The following is a 19,957-nucleotide window of genomic DNA, read 5'->3' as shown; positions in this document are numbered from 1 at the left end:
TTGAAAAATTAATTAATGATAAAAATGACTCAAAAAATAAATTAGGGCTAAAAAATGGTTGTTTTTCAGAAAAACTTATAGTTGGAAAAGTAAATGATAATAATTATAAAAAATTAGGCCAAAATTATGCTAATTATGAATTATATATTAATATGATAAAAAATGAAATGATGCACAAGTGTTTCAGTAAATTAATAGGGTATTTGAACCTTTTTAATTTAAAGTACAGGTGTTATCAATGTAAAAATTATGAAAATAAATTCAAATCTTTAGAATATTTAAATTTAATAAAAATTAAAAATGATAAACAAGGACAAAACCATCCATTAGTATTGAATAAAATAAATGATTATCCAATGGAAAAAATAAAATGGATAAAAATAGAACCTGTTTGCGATGAAAGTATAATCAAGAAAGACAATAATAAAATATCCTGTATCAATTTAATAAACAGAAAAAGAAAAATAGATTCAAATGTATATTTTAATCATAAATGTTCAAAATCAAACAATGAAAAATTTAATATGAATATTTGTAGCAAAGAAATTATTCAAACAAATAACAAGTACAATATTGTTAGAAATTACATAACAATGCATGGAAATAAAATAACAAGCAGCAATGTGTCAAAAAGCATAGAAGCGAAAATTGTTAAAAAAGAATATAAGGTAATTAAACCATCCAAACATTGGTATATAAACCATAATGTTTTCTATATAAAGCTAAATAAAACTAATAAAATTAAAGATACTTTTATTATTCAAATAAGGAAATATTTGGAAAGAGATATGAATTCAATAAAAAGAAAATTAAAGAGTTATAGTAACATTACTTTCTCTGTAAAAGATGTAGAAATAATGAAAAAAATAGATGAATTAAAACCAGATACGTGTAATTTGAAGGAAAAGGAAATTTTTCCAGCCAATAGTTGGATTACTTGGGAGTCAAACCTTCAATGTCCGAGTATACCTGAATTACAAAATAAAGTATTTAAGGATAATAAATTAAAACAATGGGGAAAAACTATTATAAATAAAACCAAGAGGTATAAATGGGTTCAAGATATCAAAATTAAGTCAGAAAATACGGTAAATTATTTAAAAGAAATAGAAATTATGAAAAAATTTAAAAAATTTGTTGAAAATAGTGAAAGCCCAAGTATAATTATGTGGATAATTATGATAGCAGTATTTATGATAAGTTCCATGGAGAAAAAGATAGATATTGTATTAAATCTAGGAACCTTTTGGATTTCATATATCTGTACCAAAAAGAGTATAAATTGGATACTATTAATATGGAATTGGCTGAAAAATAAAAGAAAAAATTATAAAACTATAAAAAAGAAGATAAAGTACAAAAAGATAAGATATCATAAGAATAAAAAGAATAAACGGAAATATTCAATGAATAAAGTAAAATTTAAAACAAAATTAGTAAAAATAGATAAAGCAAAAGAATTCTGTTTCCCAATATTTTATGAAGATACCAAGATAATCTTTGAGCTAGACACAGGTAGCGAATATAATATTGTTTCCAAGGATTTTATTCAGAATTATATCCCTGACTATGAAAAATATTACACTGGTCCAAATAACATTTCACTGACTGGAATAGAAAATAATAATCCAATAAATGTGATAGGAGTATATAAAATACCATTTAATTTACCAGGTTATGGAAATATTAATTTAACAATTCGAATATCAGATAATATTGATGATTTTTTTATACTGGGGAGACAATTTTTCAAAAAAGTTGGAGGTCTACTACAATACGATAAAGAAAATAAAACTGTAAAATTAGAATTTTCAATGAAAGGAACACCCAGCTTATTTTTTGGACAAAAATTACAGTTTAAACCTAGAGAAGAAAAATATCTTGTGGGAAAAATTATAAATGGTGAACCAATAAAAGATTATGTAATTAAAAATAATGTAAACTTGCCCGTGTATATAGAAAAAGATAAAATAGTGGAAGATAAAATGATATGTAGAGTAAAAAATAGATTGAATATACCTGTGCAGTGTGGCTTATCAGGGGCCTTTTTAATGCAGAATCTGGATCATCCTGCGAAGGACCATATCGGCGACGGTTCTCCTGATTTTGATTCTCCATTACAACAAACTTCATGGTCTAAAATAAAGAAAATTGTAAAATCAATGAAAGAAAAGATAATTAAAGATAAAAAAGATATAGATAAAGATGAAATGAGCCACTCTAATAGTAAAAATTAATTTATAGAGGCTTTTAAAGAAAAAGTTGACCACTCTAGTGGTGTGGATATAACAAAATTATTAGAAATAAAAAATTTAACGGTGGAAGAAATAGCAGCTTTAATGAAAACTGGAAATGCTGAAGGTAATTATCAAATAGCAGAATATTTGTATAATGAATCAATTTATTCAAGACATACATTTGATTGTGGGAGATTATCAGATAATATACCTAAATTAGATGTAGAAACAAAAAGTGAGATGGTAAAAAATACTAAACCATACAATTTGACACCTGAAGACCAAAATCATGTAACCAATTTTTTTAACTTATTATTAAAAAATAATTTAGTTGAAGTAGCGCCACCACATCAAAGTTTTGGAGCACCTATATTTACTGTAAAAACTAGAAATGATGGTACTGGTTTACCAAGGATAATAGCAGACATGAGGAATGCAAATTTAAGTATTAAACAATCTAAAGCTGCTACGCTCCCAGACTATAAACAATTATTGAATAAAATGATAACAAAATCCAAATATGTGTCATCTTTTGATTTAAAAAAATGCTACTATAGTATCCCCCTTTCGGAGAGGGCAAAAGAGACGGGGCTATTCAATGTTATACTCCCCCAAGGAGTATATAGATTTAATACAGCTATAACTGGGTTAAATTGTGTTCCTGCTTTTATTGTACAAACCTTTTTAAAATATTTACATTTAGATGAAAATGGAAGATTTAGCTACATAAAAGATATAATTGTCTTTATAGACGATATTATAATTTTCTCAGATGGTAATTTAGAGGATCATGTCTGTAAGGTAAAAAATGTTCTCAAAAGATTAAAGAAAATTGGGGTAAAGGTATCCCCAGAAAAGGCTAATACTTGTATAGATATTGACAACGGTGAAATAGAGCTACTTGGATATAAAATTAAAAACAGAAAATTTTGTATACCTGATAAAAAAATAAAAACTATTACAGAAATGACATATCCTGACTCATTAAAGAAACTACAAGTGTTTTTGGGAAAATTAAACTATTATAGAAATATATTTAGTTTAAAAATACATGAAGCGTTAAATAAATTATACAAAAAACTTTCACCATTTACCTTTGATGATGAATTAAAGAAAAACTTTGATATAATTAAAGAAAAGCTTAACACAGAAATTCAATCAATAGACACTGTAGAATCTAATAGTGTAAATATTTTGTTTAGTGATAGCAGCTTCTATTCTACAGGAGGGGTGTTATTAAATTTAAATATGAATGAAGCCTGTAAAGATTTGGTACACAAAATAAAAAGCTTTGAGTTCACACCAGAAAATAAAAAGAAATTTTTAAAAGAAGGGGAAGATCTCCAAATACTAACATGTAAAGATAATTTTGTTGAAACTTTATTTGAAACAGCAAAAATTTTAAACTACAAAACACAAATTACAAATGATATACAAGCTTTTATGAATTTAGCTTTTATTTACTGTCAATTGACAGATTTTGAAGGGTTTTTTCCAATACGGGAAAATGAAACTGAAAAAATGGCATTAAAACGGCTTGAAGATAATTTATTTTGTAAGTCATACACAGAGATAGATAAAAAATACATGGAAGAAAAATTAGATGAATTTACATACCTCTTGGCAGGTTTTGCGAATCTCCTGGATGTCAGAATCCATATGTTTAACAACACCCATAACCTCGGTCTTAATGTGGGATCCCAGCTTTCTGAAATATTAATAATGTATAATTGTGAAGAAAACTTATACTATGGTATAAAAGTAATCAAATCAGAACGGTTCAAAATAACTACAATAAATTTTTCTCCAGATCTTATGAAAAAAATTGAATTAAAAACGTACTTCTTAAAAATAATAAAAGAAAACACCTACGAGCAAAACAAAAAGTTTATAAAAATTTTGGGGTATTTTTCCAAAGCAGTACCAAAAGGTACTGAAAAGCTAGGAATTGCTTTTCTAGAAATGTGGGCATTATATTTGTGTTTAATGCATTTTGAACCATATATTATTAACAGACCCACTTATATTTTGATAGACAGTAATGTAATTACCGCAGTCTTAAATAATAGTAAACTTATAAAGAAAACTACAAAATTAGATAACTTAAGTTCTAGAATTACATCTTGGTACAGCAATGATAATATCTACTTTATTCATTGTACAGATAAAGAAAATCTTGCTGACATCTTTTCAAGATTAACTGGAGAAAATGAAAATACTGGATTTAATGAAACATTTAAACCAGTATATAAAGATGAAATGTTAGAAATAGTATCATTGGAACAAAATTCTAGGATAAAAGAAAAATCTTATGATAAACCTTTAAAGCGAATGATAAGGAAAAAAGACATTTATCCAGCAAAAGAAGTAATAAAAAACATTCAAGAAGCTTTAAAATTGCCGGATCCAGGAAGACATATTATTAATAAATTAAATAACATTATGAACACGAAGGACTTTGTGAATTTACAGTTACAAGAAAAAAATTGTCCTAATCAAAATCCTATGGATCTGAAATTCGTAGATAAGAAAATTTTGCTACCTACAAAACTAATTTTACCATTTATATGCCTATTTCATTATTCCTTAGGTCATATTGGTAAAAAGAAATTAAAAAATTATATATTTACTAATTATTATATAAATAATAAAAAATATGCCAATATGATATGCGAAAATTTGACAAATTCTTGTATGGGTTGTTTAACAAACAAACAATTAGTACATAAATATAAAGAGGGGTCCACATCTTTTATTAACAGTAAAAGGCCTAATGAAACTATTTATATTGATTTATTGGAGTTTCCAATAATAGAAAGCCATTTAAAAAAGAAATCAAAATTACCCAGCGCAATTCTAGTAATTAAATGCGTGTACAGTAATTATATTTCATTATATGTAATAAATGAAAAGAAAGATTATGCTATAAGAAATTGCCTCACAAACCATTTCTGTACTTATGATTTACCTATGTATTTAAACCCAGAACCACTTCATTATGCAATCTACATTTTCCTGGATATTTTGTCTACGGTAGACCATAAGTGTACAGCTTTACAGTACATTGTTTCTATTTGTTAAAGCAACACGTATGATAAAAGAAAAAGATTCTGTTTAAAGTAAAATGCTTATATTTCAATCAAAATCTAAATTATTGTATTTTTTACCGATCCACTTCATTATGCAAATCAAAAGAAAATCAATGAGAAAACGTTTGTTTTGCCCCTTTCTCCACTTTTTAAAATTAATTCTGATAAAATAATAATTTTTTAAGGGATTTATGCATTAATTATAATGAAAAACAGTTTAAGGTAGATTTTAATGATTTTTCTAAATAAGAAATAATTGAAAAAAAGAAATTCTATCCCTATCACTTTAGAGGACAGTTGCCGACCCCCAGTTTTATGGATGAAGCTAAATACATGTTAAAAATAAAAATTAGCCTGAAAAGTATACACAAATGTTTTTTGATGTGTTAAAAAAATCCATTTTAAAATCTTGATTTTGAGGATGATGGCCTTTAAGATGCTCTTACTGGTGGTGATGGTGAGCTAAATGTTATCAAAGTGCATGCCCATGAAGAACACTTATATATTGAACTATGGTCCAATTTTTGTAGTCATAGCATCCTCCAGCCAAGCAATATTAAAAAAGAAAAAAATTGCAAATTTAATTACTAAAATTCATAAAGTAAATAATGTAGTTTTTAGATAATGGTTATATTTCATGTTGAGAGGCTCCACTGGAGGCTGCTATGACTACAAAAATCGGTACATAGGTTAATAGACAAGTTGTTGTAATGATCATGTACTTAGATAACATTTAGCTCACCTTCACCACCAGTAAGAGCATCTTAAAGGCCATCATCCTCAAAATCAAGATTTTAAAATGGATTTTTTTTAACACATCAAAAAACATTTTTGTATACTTTTCAGGGTAATTTTTATCTTTAACATGTATTTAGCTTCATCCATAAGACTGGGGGTCAGCAGCTGTCCTCTAAAGTGATAGGGATAGAATTTCTTTTTTTCAATTATTTCTTATTTAGAAAGATCATTAAAATCTACCTTAAATTGTTTTTCATTATAATTAATGCATAAATCCCTTAAAAAATTGTTATTTTATCATAATCATAATTTTTAAAAGTGGAGAAAAGTGCAAAACAAACGTTTTCCCAATGATTTTCTTTTGATTTGCATAATGAAGTGGATCGGTAAAAAATACAAAAATATAGATTTTGATTGAAATATAAGCATTTTACTTTAAAAAGAATCTTTTTCTTTTATCATATGTGTTGCTTTAACAAATAGAAACAATGTACTGTAAAGCTGTACACTTATGGACTACCGTAGACAAAATATCCAGGAAAATGTAGATTGCATAATGAAGTGGTTCTGGGTTTAGTAAGTGATAATGCCCAGCTATTTAAATCTAAACTAATAAAGACATATTTATCAAATTTAAATATAAAAATGGTAGAGAGCTCTGCTTTAAAATCTAAAGTTAGGGGCTTTGTGGAGATAGCGGTGAAAAGAATTAACTATCTTTTACGGGTAGTTAGAGAAAATAAAAAATATTTGGACGTCCATCATATTATCTCTATAATAGCATATATGCTGAATCATACACCTTATGGAAACAGTAAGTTGACCCCATACAACATTATGTTTTTATCAGTAAAAAATTTGGATGGTAATATAAGACAGCCAGGCGAATATTTGTTTGATTATAAACTTAAAGTAAGTTCTGATCTAGAAGAAAAATTAAAAAATTACCATAAAGAATTTTTAAATATGGTAAAAGAATGTAGAAATAGAATTATTAAAGAAAAACAGAAGATAATATTAAAGAAAAACAAGAATAGATTTGACCACAAATTTAAAATAAATGACTATGTCATTATTAAGTTAAATGATAGTGGTTATGGTGCAAAATATAGACCAATTTTTGGAACTATTCTGTATAAAGTTATAAAAACAAAGAAATATGTTTTACTTTTAGAATCAACAGTAAGTAATCAAATTATAACTAGGCATATAGCGGATGTAAAGTTAATTAATTTTGAAAAAATTGCAGAATTAAACCTCCCAAATTATATAGCTGAGATGTTTGGAGGCATTAATTTAAGTAATTTAAGCAATATTTTTGAAATACCCAATATGGAATCAAAAAGATCAAGAATAAAAGCGAAAATTAAAGAAACAGAAGAAAAATTTGACAATATAGAAAGTGAATCAGATGAAGAAATCTTTATACAAAAAGATGAAAATGATAATCTGTCGGATATTCAAGAAGAACCCTATTTAGAAGCTTTGGATGAAACACTATAACAAGCCATTTAAATTTCAAGTGAAAAATAAAATCGATTTCCATATTAAAATAGCTAAACATGTGGAAAAATAATGAAAATTTCTAAAAAAGATAATTTTTATGATAATTAAATAAATAAAATAATAAATTAAAAGGTAAAAATTTGAATGTATGGTAATTAAAAAGTATTAAAACAGAAAAGAACACTTGTGGGAAAAAATTAGGAAATTGAACGTACGTATAATTGCGTGTTAATGCTTTAAAATGATAATCATCAGACCATAAAAAAAAAAGACACCTGTAAAGTGGACCTAATAGTAATTAGGGGTAATTAAATAAAAAATGTACACTAGTTGATAAAATGATTAATAAAAACACTTGAAAAGGTAGATGATTCATAAAAATTTGAAAAGTTTTGAGGTCATAAAATAAACAATTAAAAGATATATGATTCATAAAAATTTAAAAACACTTGAAAAAGTATATGATTCATAAAAATTTAAGAAAGTTTTGAGGTCATATGATTAATTAAACAAAAATTATATTTTAAATGTGTAAAGTTACCAATTATAGTTTTGAAATAGGAAATATTTGCTGATTATTTTGAATAGTCTAATCTAAAAATAGTCTAAAATTTGAACCTAAAATGTATGGCTAAAAAAGATATACAAACAATTATGCGGTAATTAAAAAGACAATCATTTCTTCTAAAAAATTAAAAATTGTACATAAAGAACCATAGAGTAGGTTTTGTGTGTAAAATGATATTAAAAATGTGGTTTCATAAAAGTGAAATAAAATCGAAAATTTTTCATGAAAACAATAAAATTGGTTAGAAGGAAAAAATGTTTAAAAAATGAAGTGTCCTATATATTATAAATAAAATAGGGTCAGGAAAATTAAAGTGGGGTCTCTAATTAAAGAAAAGGACACTCTTTTAGTAAAATACAAGTGCAAAATAATTTACTTTGAATTAAAACAAATGTTGGGAAAAGATATAAAGATAAAAATAAAAGGTCAAAACGTTACACACATAACACCACGAAAACTAAAAAACAACACTCCCCCCCCAACTAACGGAAAAATTAAAAGATAGAAAATTATAAATACCAAATAAATAAAACCAAAAACACCCCCCCCACTAAATTATTCATTTTAAAGGGGTGACATATTAAAATGATTATTTAAGAAAACATTAAATGAAAGAATGTCCTTTTATAGACTAACTTTTTAAAAGGACACTTATAAAGAAAAATTTATAAGTAAAATAATGTGGTTTATAAAACATGATAAAAAATAACTTGGGTTATAAAAATGAAAAGATTTGTAAATTATTTTTCATAGTAATAATGTGGTTTATGGAATATAATAAAAAATAACTTAAGTTATAAAAATGAAAGACTTGTGAATTATTCTTCATAAAAAATAATGTGGTTTATGAGATATGATAACTTAGGTGATAAAAATTGGTTAAAATAAAGTCAAAAATAAGCTAGGAAGTCAAAAGAAAAAAGAGACTGTCCTTTCACAAATTATGCTTTAAAAAGGGACACTCGGTCAGTTGATATATCAATTTGAAATGAATATTGTAAAAAAATCATTAAATAGATTATTAACGAAAAATAGCAAAAGAAATGTAAAAATCTGTTTAAAATTGAAATAATAAATAACGGAAAAAACTTTAGAAAAACAAAGATAAGACGGTTCTTTTAAATAGAACATCTTTTTAAAACAAACATAAGACTGTTCTTTTATAAAACATCTTTTAAAACTGGACAAAAAATTGTCAACCCAAAGTAAAGTAGCTAGGTATGACATTAGTTCATAAAAAATACTCTCAAAGCAAACATATCTCAAAATTAAAACAGTTAATCTCAGTTATAGTTTTACAAGAATTCTTGGTTTAATTTATTTTGAAATGTGAAATAAATTAAAATTATAATTTAATGTGAAATTTCAGAGAAGAAAATGGATCCAGGGAGAGATAGAGACAGGAAAAGATATGATAGGTAAAAAATTATTACTTGAATTCCTCTTCATTAGATGGGTTTTTTTCTGTAGCACGCTTTCTGTCGCAGTAATCTTTCAAAGTTTTATGTATCCACCTAAAGAAAGTCACCAGATAGACTAGTGGAACGATAACCTAAACAAAAAAAGTCTATGGGCTCAAAGATATCCCTCAAAAGAACAAATTAAAATGGTAAACGTTCAAGAAATGTCTTTATTTACCATAGCAAATTTTTCTTTGAATTAATTGATTTATGGTAACATTAATTCGAAGCTAGTTAAAGTTATGAAGTATATGATAAAAGTAACTTTAATTAGATTACCCTTATTAAGTCAAGGGTAATAACACTTTTAAAATGAAAAGTAATAATGGTAAACTCATTTTAAAAGGGGTAATTTTATATGGGGTTCATGTAAAGTTACCTGCAAAACCATAACACAGGAATAACAGATAAGTAGGTAGCGAAGAATAGCTACGTTGATACCCAATAACTGCGTACACAAAGTTGAGACAAGTGTTCCATCCTAGAAAGAAAATTTTTCTTCAGAATTTAATTTCACACATTGTATTAAAAATTCTTACGCTTATGGTATTAAAAAATGCTCAATTTTCAGTGATATTTTTAATTAAATACTCAAAAAGAATGTTAATACTCAAATCTCCTGTGATTATAAAATACTCATTGAACTTTTTCTCAAGATTTTTGTCAAGTTAATTAATGCCATACCTTAATTTATGAAAGTTAACTTTAATGAAAGATATTCTATATTGATAATTAAAACTATATAAGAAAATAAGATAAATTAGTATGAATGATAACTCACGTCAGTATTCAATAAGTTTATAAGGCCCAACTGAATCTTGTGTTGAGATAGTAATGGGTTCTTCTCCCAAAACCTAGCGAGAGCGTCGTCGATAATGTGGGGCTGCTGTAAGGTGTAGTTGACCCTAAACAAAGATATAACATTTATGAAAATTCTTTTTAATTCTTTAAGATAAAATTTTGATTAAACTAAGATAATGAATTAAATTAGTAAGAGTAAAAGTTTATGATTTACATAATGCTATATTAAGGGGAAAAATTTTCCAATGATAATCAACAAAATTTTCTAAATGCTAAAAATTTTCTAGATACTTAGATTTAAATTTTTAATGATAATCTGTAAAAATTTTCTAGAATTCTCCAATGATAATCAACAAAATTTTCTAAATGCTTAAAATTTTCTTAGATTTAAATTTTCCAATGATAATCCACAAAATTTTCTAGATACTTGGGTTAAGTTTTCCAATGATAATCTGTAAAAATTCTTCTAGATACTTATATTTGAATTTTCCAATGATAATCCACCAAATTTTCTAAATGCTTAGATAAAATCTTCCAATGATAATCTACGAAATTTCTTTAAACGCTTAGACTTAAATTTTTCCAATGATAATCAACAAAATTTTCTAAATGCCTAGCGTAAAATTTTATTATGATAACTTACATCATATTATACACAAATTCTTGTATATTCTCTTGAACTAAATTAACATCAACAGTGGACACAGTTAGTTTTTCTAACATTTCATTTTTATAAACTTGTAGCTGCGGGCCGCAGGCCATTTCACAGATATTGTTACGACTTATGTTAAACATTTTCACAAGTAAAGTAAACTTTCAACTAAAATACCTGAATAAAGTAAGATGATACTACTTGATACTACTTGATACATTTTTCTGTTGACATGCAAAAATTCTGAAATTAAAAATATACGTAGTTTATATGTTATGATTAAAAAGATAAAAAGCGAAAATTATATGACAAGATATTTTATACACAAAACTTTAATTTTAAAATATTATGAGGGTAAAATTAAATTGAAAGTTTAGGAATACATCATAATAAAGATAAAATTGGAAAAGTAAAAGTATAAAATGATAAAATGTTGTTATGGATTTTGAAAGTATTAAAAAAACTATTGCTAAAAATTAAGTGGAAAATTTGTTGGAAAAATTAGACGTGTAAAATGTTATTTTCAGGGGAAGATATAATAATGGAAGGTACAGGGGTGGATACATCAGGATTTAAATTTGTGGAAAGTTGGGAAAGATCCATTTGTACTTCTTTTAAAACCTTAAAATGCTTCTTGTTCATCAAAAGTCTCTTGAATAGCAAACCTAAAAATAATTAAAATTATTATATTTTTTTTAGGAATGGAAGTCAGTCCAGGGATGAGGATAGAGGCGTTAAACGCTACAACCAAGGATTGAGGGACAAGCCATATGAAAAGAAAAGATCAAAAAACGATAATAGAGAATCATCAAATGACTCCATTGAAGAAGTTGCTGTAAAGCTAAAGAAAACTGGTTATACCCAGGGTGAAATAAAAAATATTCTGGGCGCTGCCAAGATATTCCTGTCATCAAAAAATGTGGAAATAAAAACAATGCTAGGACAACAAACACAAACCTTTGACAAAAAAGTATCTGAAAAGGAATGGAAAAGTATGGATAAGAAAGTAATGGAAATGATAGTTAAGGAACTCAATGAAAATGACTCAAGAAAGACCAAGTTTGTTATCATTGATATTGACATTTTTTCATGCTTTAGCAGCGATAGTTATGATAAAAATCTAGAGGTGTACATTGGGAAGATGAGTGAGATGATAATGTCAAATGTGAAATTTGAAGAACCACCAACCATCTTGATCATGAGTTTTCCTGGCAACTCCATGGAAGATATCCACCTGCGCGATAAAAATCTGTTCCAACTAATAGAAGGAGTAAAGGAATACTTAAGACATGTAGGGAAGCAGATAAATATTGAGTATATGAGCCATATCAGAAGTTCAATTGTAATGTCTGTGCTACGTAGAAACAATCTGAATGAAAACACCAACACATATCCCCAATATGTAAACAATCTAAAAGCCAGGAATACCAACAAGGCAGAAATACCTATCTTCTTTGTTTACAACCTTGAAAACACACAAAAGTATTACTTCCAAGCCAGGTGTGTTGTGGAGTATATGGAAACCGGTCATTTCATCACTGCTCTGGCAATTCTGTTAAATAATTGTGATGATATATTTGTTAGACAAAGGAAAGTTGAATACAATGAAAGAATATTTGGTACAACAAATAATACTGAGGAAGATAAGAAAGGATTCAAACCTGCAAATGAAAGAAGTGATCTAAGATTGAAATATCATGAAAACAAAGTTGCTCTTCTAAAAGATAAAAAAACACAAGCGGAACTTGAACTGGAAGAGTTAAAGAAAACAACAAAGAGTAAGAATCTAACTGAACTGACCAACAAACTCAAGAGGATTGAAAATAGAAGCCACGAGCTGCCAGAGAATGTAAAGCAGCTGCAAAAGTACATTTCAACCTTGGAAATAAAAATAAAAAACCTCCAAAATGAAATATTGAAAGAAGATGATCAAGACAACAAGATACTGCTGGAAATTAGATGTAAAAAAGCACAGAAGGAAATGAAAGAGGAAGAACATAAACTTAACCTTCAAAAAGAAGAAAGTGAAAAAGAATATGAAGACGACAAAGCAAAAAGAATCAAAATTATAAAGGAAAAAATAGAAAAAGAAAAAGCTGAAATTGCAAAAGATGACAAAAAGGTTGAAAGTGACTTTGAAAAGGAGAAGATAAGACAGCTACAAAACATCAATAACAAGTGCCAATCTAACACTGGACTGCTGGAAGATATTGTCAAATTTTGTCAAGAGATAGAAAAAAATCAAACTAAAATGACAACAGAAATGACCACAAATGATTCCCTTGAGAAAGAAGTCCAAGAATTAGCTTGGAAAAATGGTAATTTGACAGATGAACTTAATGCTACGCTTGAAGAATTGGAAAAAGTAAAGAAAGAAAAAATGGAAAATGAAAAAAGATGGGAGGAGTTACGCGAAGACTACAGGCGAAGCCAAGAGCATTTGATAGAAATGCGCTCTGACATAACAACAAAAGAACAAGAAGTCAGTCAACTAACCAAGAAATTAGAAGCAAATAAAATCCTTGATATGGAAACATTTACCATTGGAGGTGATGATATAGATGAAGATGAAGAAATGGAGGAAGGAAAAAATGATATGGATGAAGAAATGGAGGAAGGAAAAAATTGAATGACGTCACAGGCAAAACACACAAGTGTAAATAAGTGTATATATTATAATAAAAGTAACACAAAATTGCCAGTTAGTTTTAAACTAGTAAATATAAAGCATTGGAAAATTTTCTAAAGTAAAACATTTGCTAGTTATATTTGAGAATCAAACTTTTGATAAAGTATTTGTAAAGTTTTATGATAACATTAAAGTCCAATTTTTTTATTTTGAGAATCAAACTTTTGATAAAGTATTTGTAAAGTTTTATGATAACATTAAAGTCCAATTTTTTTTTATTTTGAGAATCAAACTTTTGATAAAGAATTTGTAAAGTTTATGATAACATTAAAATTCAATTTTTAAAGAAAAAAGATTTATAAAGATAATATTGAAGGTACTTAACTAGATTAAGTCTTCAAAAAGATAATACTTGTTTCCTATTTAAAGATATAGGCAAATTATTACTTAAGAATCAAATTGTAAGGTTTCGTGATAATTTTAATGTTCAATCTTTAAAAAAAAGTATATAAAGATAATATTGGCAAAGTGTTTGTAAAGTTTTATGATAATAAGGATAATATTGAAGATACTTAATTGGATTAAATCTTCAAAAAGATAATACTTGTTTTCTATTTAAAGCTATTTAAAATTTCAAATTAAATGAAGATTTAAAATGATAACCCTGTAAAATATTCAAAAGATAACCCTGTAAAATATTTAAAAATTACTTCTGAAATTACAATATTTGGTAAAAGTATTTAAAGTTTAAACAAAGATAATTTAAAGTTAAACTAACGTTTTCTTTAAAAAGATAGTTAAATAAAATATTTTTAGCGATAATTTAAAGTTAAAATTTTGTTAACTATGATATGATAACACTGGATAAAAGGATATGTAAGTTCAAATGTTTTAAAAATAAGATTTTTCTTATTATTAGAAAAAACGAAGTAAAGATAGTAAAATTTAAAGTCTTAAAAACGAAAATATTCTTGATATTAAATGATAAAATTGTTGTATTTGTAAAGTGTAATAGATCAAGTAAAGTATAATACTCTAACATAAAGATAATACTACGATAATTTTTTGATTTCAGATAAAAATGAAAGTAATAAGATGGTTAATGATAATTTTGGTCACAATTGTAAACACTAGAAAAGGAGAAGAGGAAACCATCATATATGGCACATCCCACTTTGAGGTAAGCGAAAAGTTAAAAGATAATTTTAGAAAACCAGAAAAGATAAAAATAGAAATATTGGGCATAAAGGAACTTAAAAATTTAGAATTGCAATTGGAAAAAAATCCCTTTTTGTCTATATTAAGAGGGGAACCAAATGTATTTGACAAATGGAATGAAATCAAACAAAAACTTGGGGGTTTTAATACAAATGATAATGTGGAGAATGATAATACATGTTATATAACAAATTTGATAGACGCAATGACATATATATTAAGCACTGTTCCAAGGACAAAAAGATCAGTAGATAATATTGATGAACTTAGTGACGAAGAAATCGAAAATTTGTTTATAGAAATACAAAATAAAATTAAAACAGATCATAGAGAAATATATGACGAAAGCCAAATTTTGATTCAACAGGTTATTGATGCACAGACTACAACACAAGCAAAAATAAAATTTCATAATTTTAGAAGATATTTAATGTGTCAAGTAAATGATAAAAAGAAAGAGTTATTGCTAATTATTGGCTATAATTTAATGAAAGATACACAGCTAAAAACTCCAATGGAACTAAAAAATATGTATAAATCTTCTTTAAATGAATTACGTATTAAGATTACTAATTTGCTTAATATTTTAGGAAAACAGTTAAGTTACCCTGAAGAAAATGAAAACGAAAATTGCAACGATGGAGGGGAGCAACCTGAAAATGGAGAAAATGATAATACAAACGATAATAACCAAGAGGATGAGAATAATGATAATCAAAATGGTGAAAGTGATCATGATACTGACTCTAATGATAATAATGATAATAGCCAAGGAAATACTAACTCTAATAATCAAAATGGTGATAACCTTGATAATAATTCAGACGACAATAATTCAGAGGATCAAAATGGTGATAACCTTGATAATAATTCAGATGACAATAATTCAGAGGATCAAAATGGTAATAACCTTGACAATAATTCAGAGAATCAAAATGGTAATAACCCTGAAAATAACTCTGAAAATAATTCTGAAAACCCTGAAAATAATTCTGAAAATAATTCTGATAATCAGAATGGTGGAAACAATAACAACGATAACAATCAGAATGGTGGAAACAACAACGATAATGACAACGATAACAGTGATAATAGTACCACTAATAATAATTCTAATCAAAGTGAAAATGAAAATGACAATGATAGCTATAGTGAAAACACAAATAAAGAAAGCATTTTGCACTTTTATAATAATATTCGCAAGATGATCGTATCAATTAATTTAGAAGCTAATGGAAAAGCTGGAAATACATTAAATGAACTAATCAACAAAATAGATCAACAACTGTCAGTTATGAAGAATGATATATCAAACAACTTCGGAGAAAAATTTAATGAAAGTCTTGAAGAAATTTATAAACTACTACAAAGCAGCTTCAACATATTAATCAACACCCTAAGTGATGAAGAAAAAAGAAAACTGGAAGAGCTGGATACAATTACAGGTGAAGACAGTAACATTAAAATTAACATCAGCCTTAAAATATTATCAATGGTTGAAACGATAAAAAGTATGGTGCAGTTATTAAATTTAACCTTTAAATCTTATCAATTAAATAGTCTAGATGATAGCTTTCTTACTAATAGGGATGATAATATTAGCGAAAGGAGTGTTGATAATGATGTATGCCACTCAACTCCTAATAAATGCACTAGCGATGGTATCCAAATATCAGTTATGAAAGATAAACTAAAAAAGATCTTAATGTTAGATGACATTAGTGAAATTAAAATAGATAATAAAAAGGGCAGTTCTGAAATCTATGAAGAAGTTATTGAATTAATTTCTTTCAAGGACTACCTCAATAAAATCTCTAATTTTGAGAAAAGTAAATATAATTTTTCATCTCAGAAAAAACAATTTAATGTAGAAGGCTTAAAGGAAATATTAGAAGATGAAAGAAAAAATCACAGTATTATGGAAACATTAATTCAAATTATAAATTATCTTTTAGAGCTAGAAGAAAAATTAAAAAATTCAGAAATAGCAGTTTTGGATAAAAAATTATTTGCAGAATGTAAAATTATGGGTAGTTTTAAAAGCTTAGTTGTATCAAACAATACAATTTTTGGTTTTAAAAAGAAAATATCGCCTGCTTATAAAGTTATACCAGTGCCATTTTGCTTCGATAAAAAATGTCTTATTCTAGATGCAAAAAATTATGTTATAGACAATAAGGGAATATGTGAAGGCCAGATAATTGAAGATAAAAACTATTGTCTAAATGAAATTATAGATATTCCGTGTAAGCAAGAAAAGAAAAATACAGAAAAATGCCAATTTAAAAAAGCTAAAAAAGGTCAAACTATTATTTTGTTGAATAGGGAATATAAATGTGAAAGTATATGTACTTTTAGGAAAGACGGGGTAATTACAGAACAATCTTTTATAACAAATAAAGATTTCAATAATAACTTCTCAGAAGATAAAACAATTTTTGAAAGATTTGCTTCAGAAAATATATATATACAAATCTCATTATACATGGCAAATTTGATTCTAGGGTATATTGTTCTTAGTATATTTAAAAGAATTATGAGAAAATGTATAAAATTGTGTCACAAAAAAAGGAAAAGAAAAGATAATATAGAAATGATAGTTGTAAATGAAGAAAATAGGCCTATGGTTAGACCAGCTAGAAACCAAAGGCGTATTCAGTTTAATCCCACAGCACCCTAACTCATATATAAATTAATTTTAGATAATACCTGTGAGACACAATAAGAAAAGGTTCAGCAGGATGCTGAAAATTAAAGATGTCCACAGTACAGCGCCAGAGAAATTAATGGAGGGAAGATCCATTTCATCCAGGTACTGTATTTTATCCTAAATAAAAAATGAAAAAGATAAGATAATTTTATGATAATCCTGGGGAGAAATATTAGAATGATAATTTAGCACGATAATTTAGATAGAAAGAAAAAATGGTTAAAGGAAAATTATGCGAGAAAATGCCTAAAGAAAATTTTAAAATATTTAATTTAAGAGTGTAAACTAAATGATAGTTGAAAAATTCATTAAAATAAAATTCTGTTTACTTTTAAGGTCTCCAAAGATATGTCAACAGACCCTGACAAGAATGAAATTGCGCTGACCGGTTCATTAACCAGAAATTTAAACGCCTGCGCCACAGTAAACACAGACATGAGTTTAGTAAATTGAAGGTAAACAGTATGACTACAACTCATTTTTGGAAAATATCTATAAAAAGTATTAAAAAGATATTACTTTTCTTGGAAGATTTATGATAACCATGCAAAGTTATTGAAAGTTTAAAAGATAATTTTATGCAAAGTTATTGAAAGTTTAAAAGATAATTTTATGCAAAGTTATTGGAAGTATAAAAAGATAATTTTATGCAAAGTTATTTTAAAAGATAATTTTATAAAAATTGAAAGTAAAAATGATAAATTCTAGTAGACGTGTATGATCACTGGCCACTGTAAAACTAATTATTATAACATTATAGGAAATTGGGTTGAAACCAGTAACCACAAAAAACCTGAAATTAAAGAAGCCAAAACGAACAAGGGTAAAGAGATATTTAAATTGATTTCTTATTTAATTTTTCATTGCAAATTAAATGTAAAAGTAGTGGTTTATTTTCCTTGTTATAAAAAATAGAAAATTTTATTATTAAAGAAATTTTTGTTTACAATTTATGTTAAGGTCTCCTTAGAAAGTTTTCAGAAAAAATTTTTTATGAAAAGTAACAAACAAATTAAGATTTTATTATTGTTGAAAAGTAAAATTACAGAAGAAAATTTTTCCATTTTAATCATTTGAATATTATGAATAAGCAAATTAAAATATTTTTATCTTTTGATTAACAATTAGAACTTAAAAAATTTTTTTTTATATATCGCTTTTGGAATTATTATTGATACAAAAAAAAAGAAAAAAATTAAAGGGAAATCACTTATACCTGCCTGATGAGTCAACAAGTTGTTCCGGATACGAGTTCAACAAAACAAGAGCAGAGAATTCACCCATCTGCTGAGACAACATGCACATCCTTCTCTCCCTGAAATATGGAGAAATGTATTCATTGGATATTTGGAATATCAGGAGCTGATGATCCGCAACCACACATCCAGCCAGGAGTGCCTACAAATAGAATTACTGAAATAACAGCTGCCATCAGATGAATCCCTTATTAATCATTTTAATATTTCCAAAATGTGTTTAAATTTCTACAATTTTGAGTTCTAAATCCAAGCAAAAATTCCTTTTTTCTTTAAATAAAGCAAAATTACAGTATGATTTTGAAATTTTTTTTTTAGTAAACAATTAAAAAGGTAATTTTTTTATTTTTTTTACATTCAAATATTCAAACTTATTCAAAATTTTTTTTATCAAACAGTCTAAATTAAAATTTTGTTTTACCTAAATAAAAGAAATTTTTAGCTTTTTGAGGGCAGACTGTAACACCTTTTAAGTAAAAGTAATAAAATTTAAGTATTAAAATTGTAGATAATTGATGTGAACTAAATAAATTTTAATCTCTATGACGTACATAATAGATATTACCACACTTGTAAAAATGTGATGTATTATTGTAATATTTTGTATTTGTAGAGTTAGATTATAACCATAAAACAGATTACACTGAAATATAATATAGAAGAAAATTATTTGTGTTACCTTCATTAGCGGACTTTATTACAAGACTCAACAACCTCATGGTTATATCTACTACCGTTAATAGTTCGACAATATAATTGCACTAAAATACCAAAAACTGGATTTTCACCCATGGAATTATTATTCGGGACACGCAGCTCCCTGTCTAAATTGTTCTTTGGAGCAATAAAACCGGACGAATATCACCCTGAAATAGCTCGCACAGAAGCTTATGTGCAAGACCTCTCAGACGGTATACAAGAAAACTTGGACATTTCAGCAAAAGCTATTGAAAAGGGAAGGGAGGCAAGACTAAAGTATATTAACAAAACCCGCATACACAAACAATTTGATATAGGAGACCTTGTCTTGGTTAGAAATAACACTATTACACCTGGTGTTAACCCAAATCTTACTCCTATCTATCATATTTCA

The 19,957-nt window shown here is 26.5% G+C and overlaps 1 protein-coding gene across 1 annotated transcript; it reads right to left on the bottom strand.

Moving 5' to 3' along the window:
- Positions 1-465: 465 nt before the first annotated feature.
- On the bottom strand, positions 466-19,560 carry LOC145333812 (uncharacterized). Its single transcript, XM_080179052.1, has 7 exons — positions 18,825-19,560; positions 10,380-10,503; positions 9,978-10,079; positions 9,572-9,690; positions 3,855-3,945; positions 2,020-2,136; positions 466-969 (listed from the first exon to the last, which is right to left on the bottom strand). Exons 1-7 carry the CDS (start codon positions 18,911-18,913, stop codon positions 934-936), a joined length of 678 nt encoding a protein of 225 aa, XP_080035178.1. The 5' UTR covers positions 18,914-19,560; the 3' UTR covers positions 466-933.
- Positions 19,561-19,957: the final 397 nt, after the last annotated feature.

The sequence above is a fragment of the Acartia tonsa genome, chromosome 12, assembly GCF_053477335.1.
Source record: "Acartia tonsa isolate MP-2025a chromosome 12, ASM5347733v1, whole genome shotgun sequence".
Lineage (NCBI taxonomy): Eukaryota > Metazoa > Arthropoda > Copepoda > Calanoida > Acartiidae > Acartia > Acartia tonsa.
This window is presented reverse-complemented; position numbering and strand designations above follow the sequence as displayed.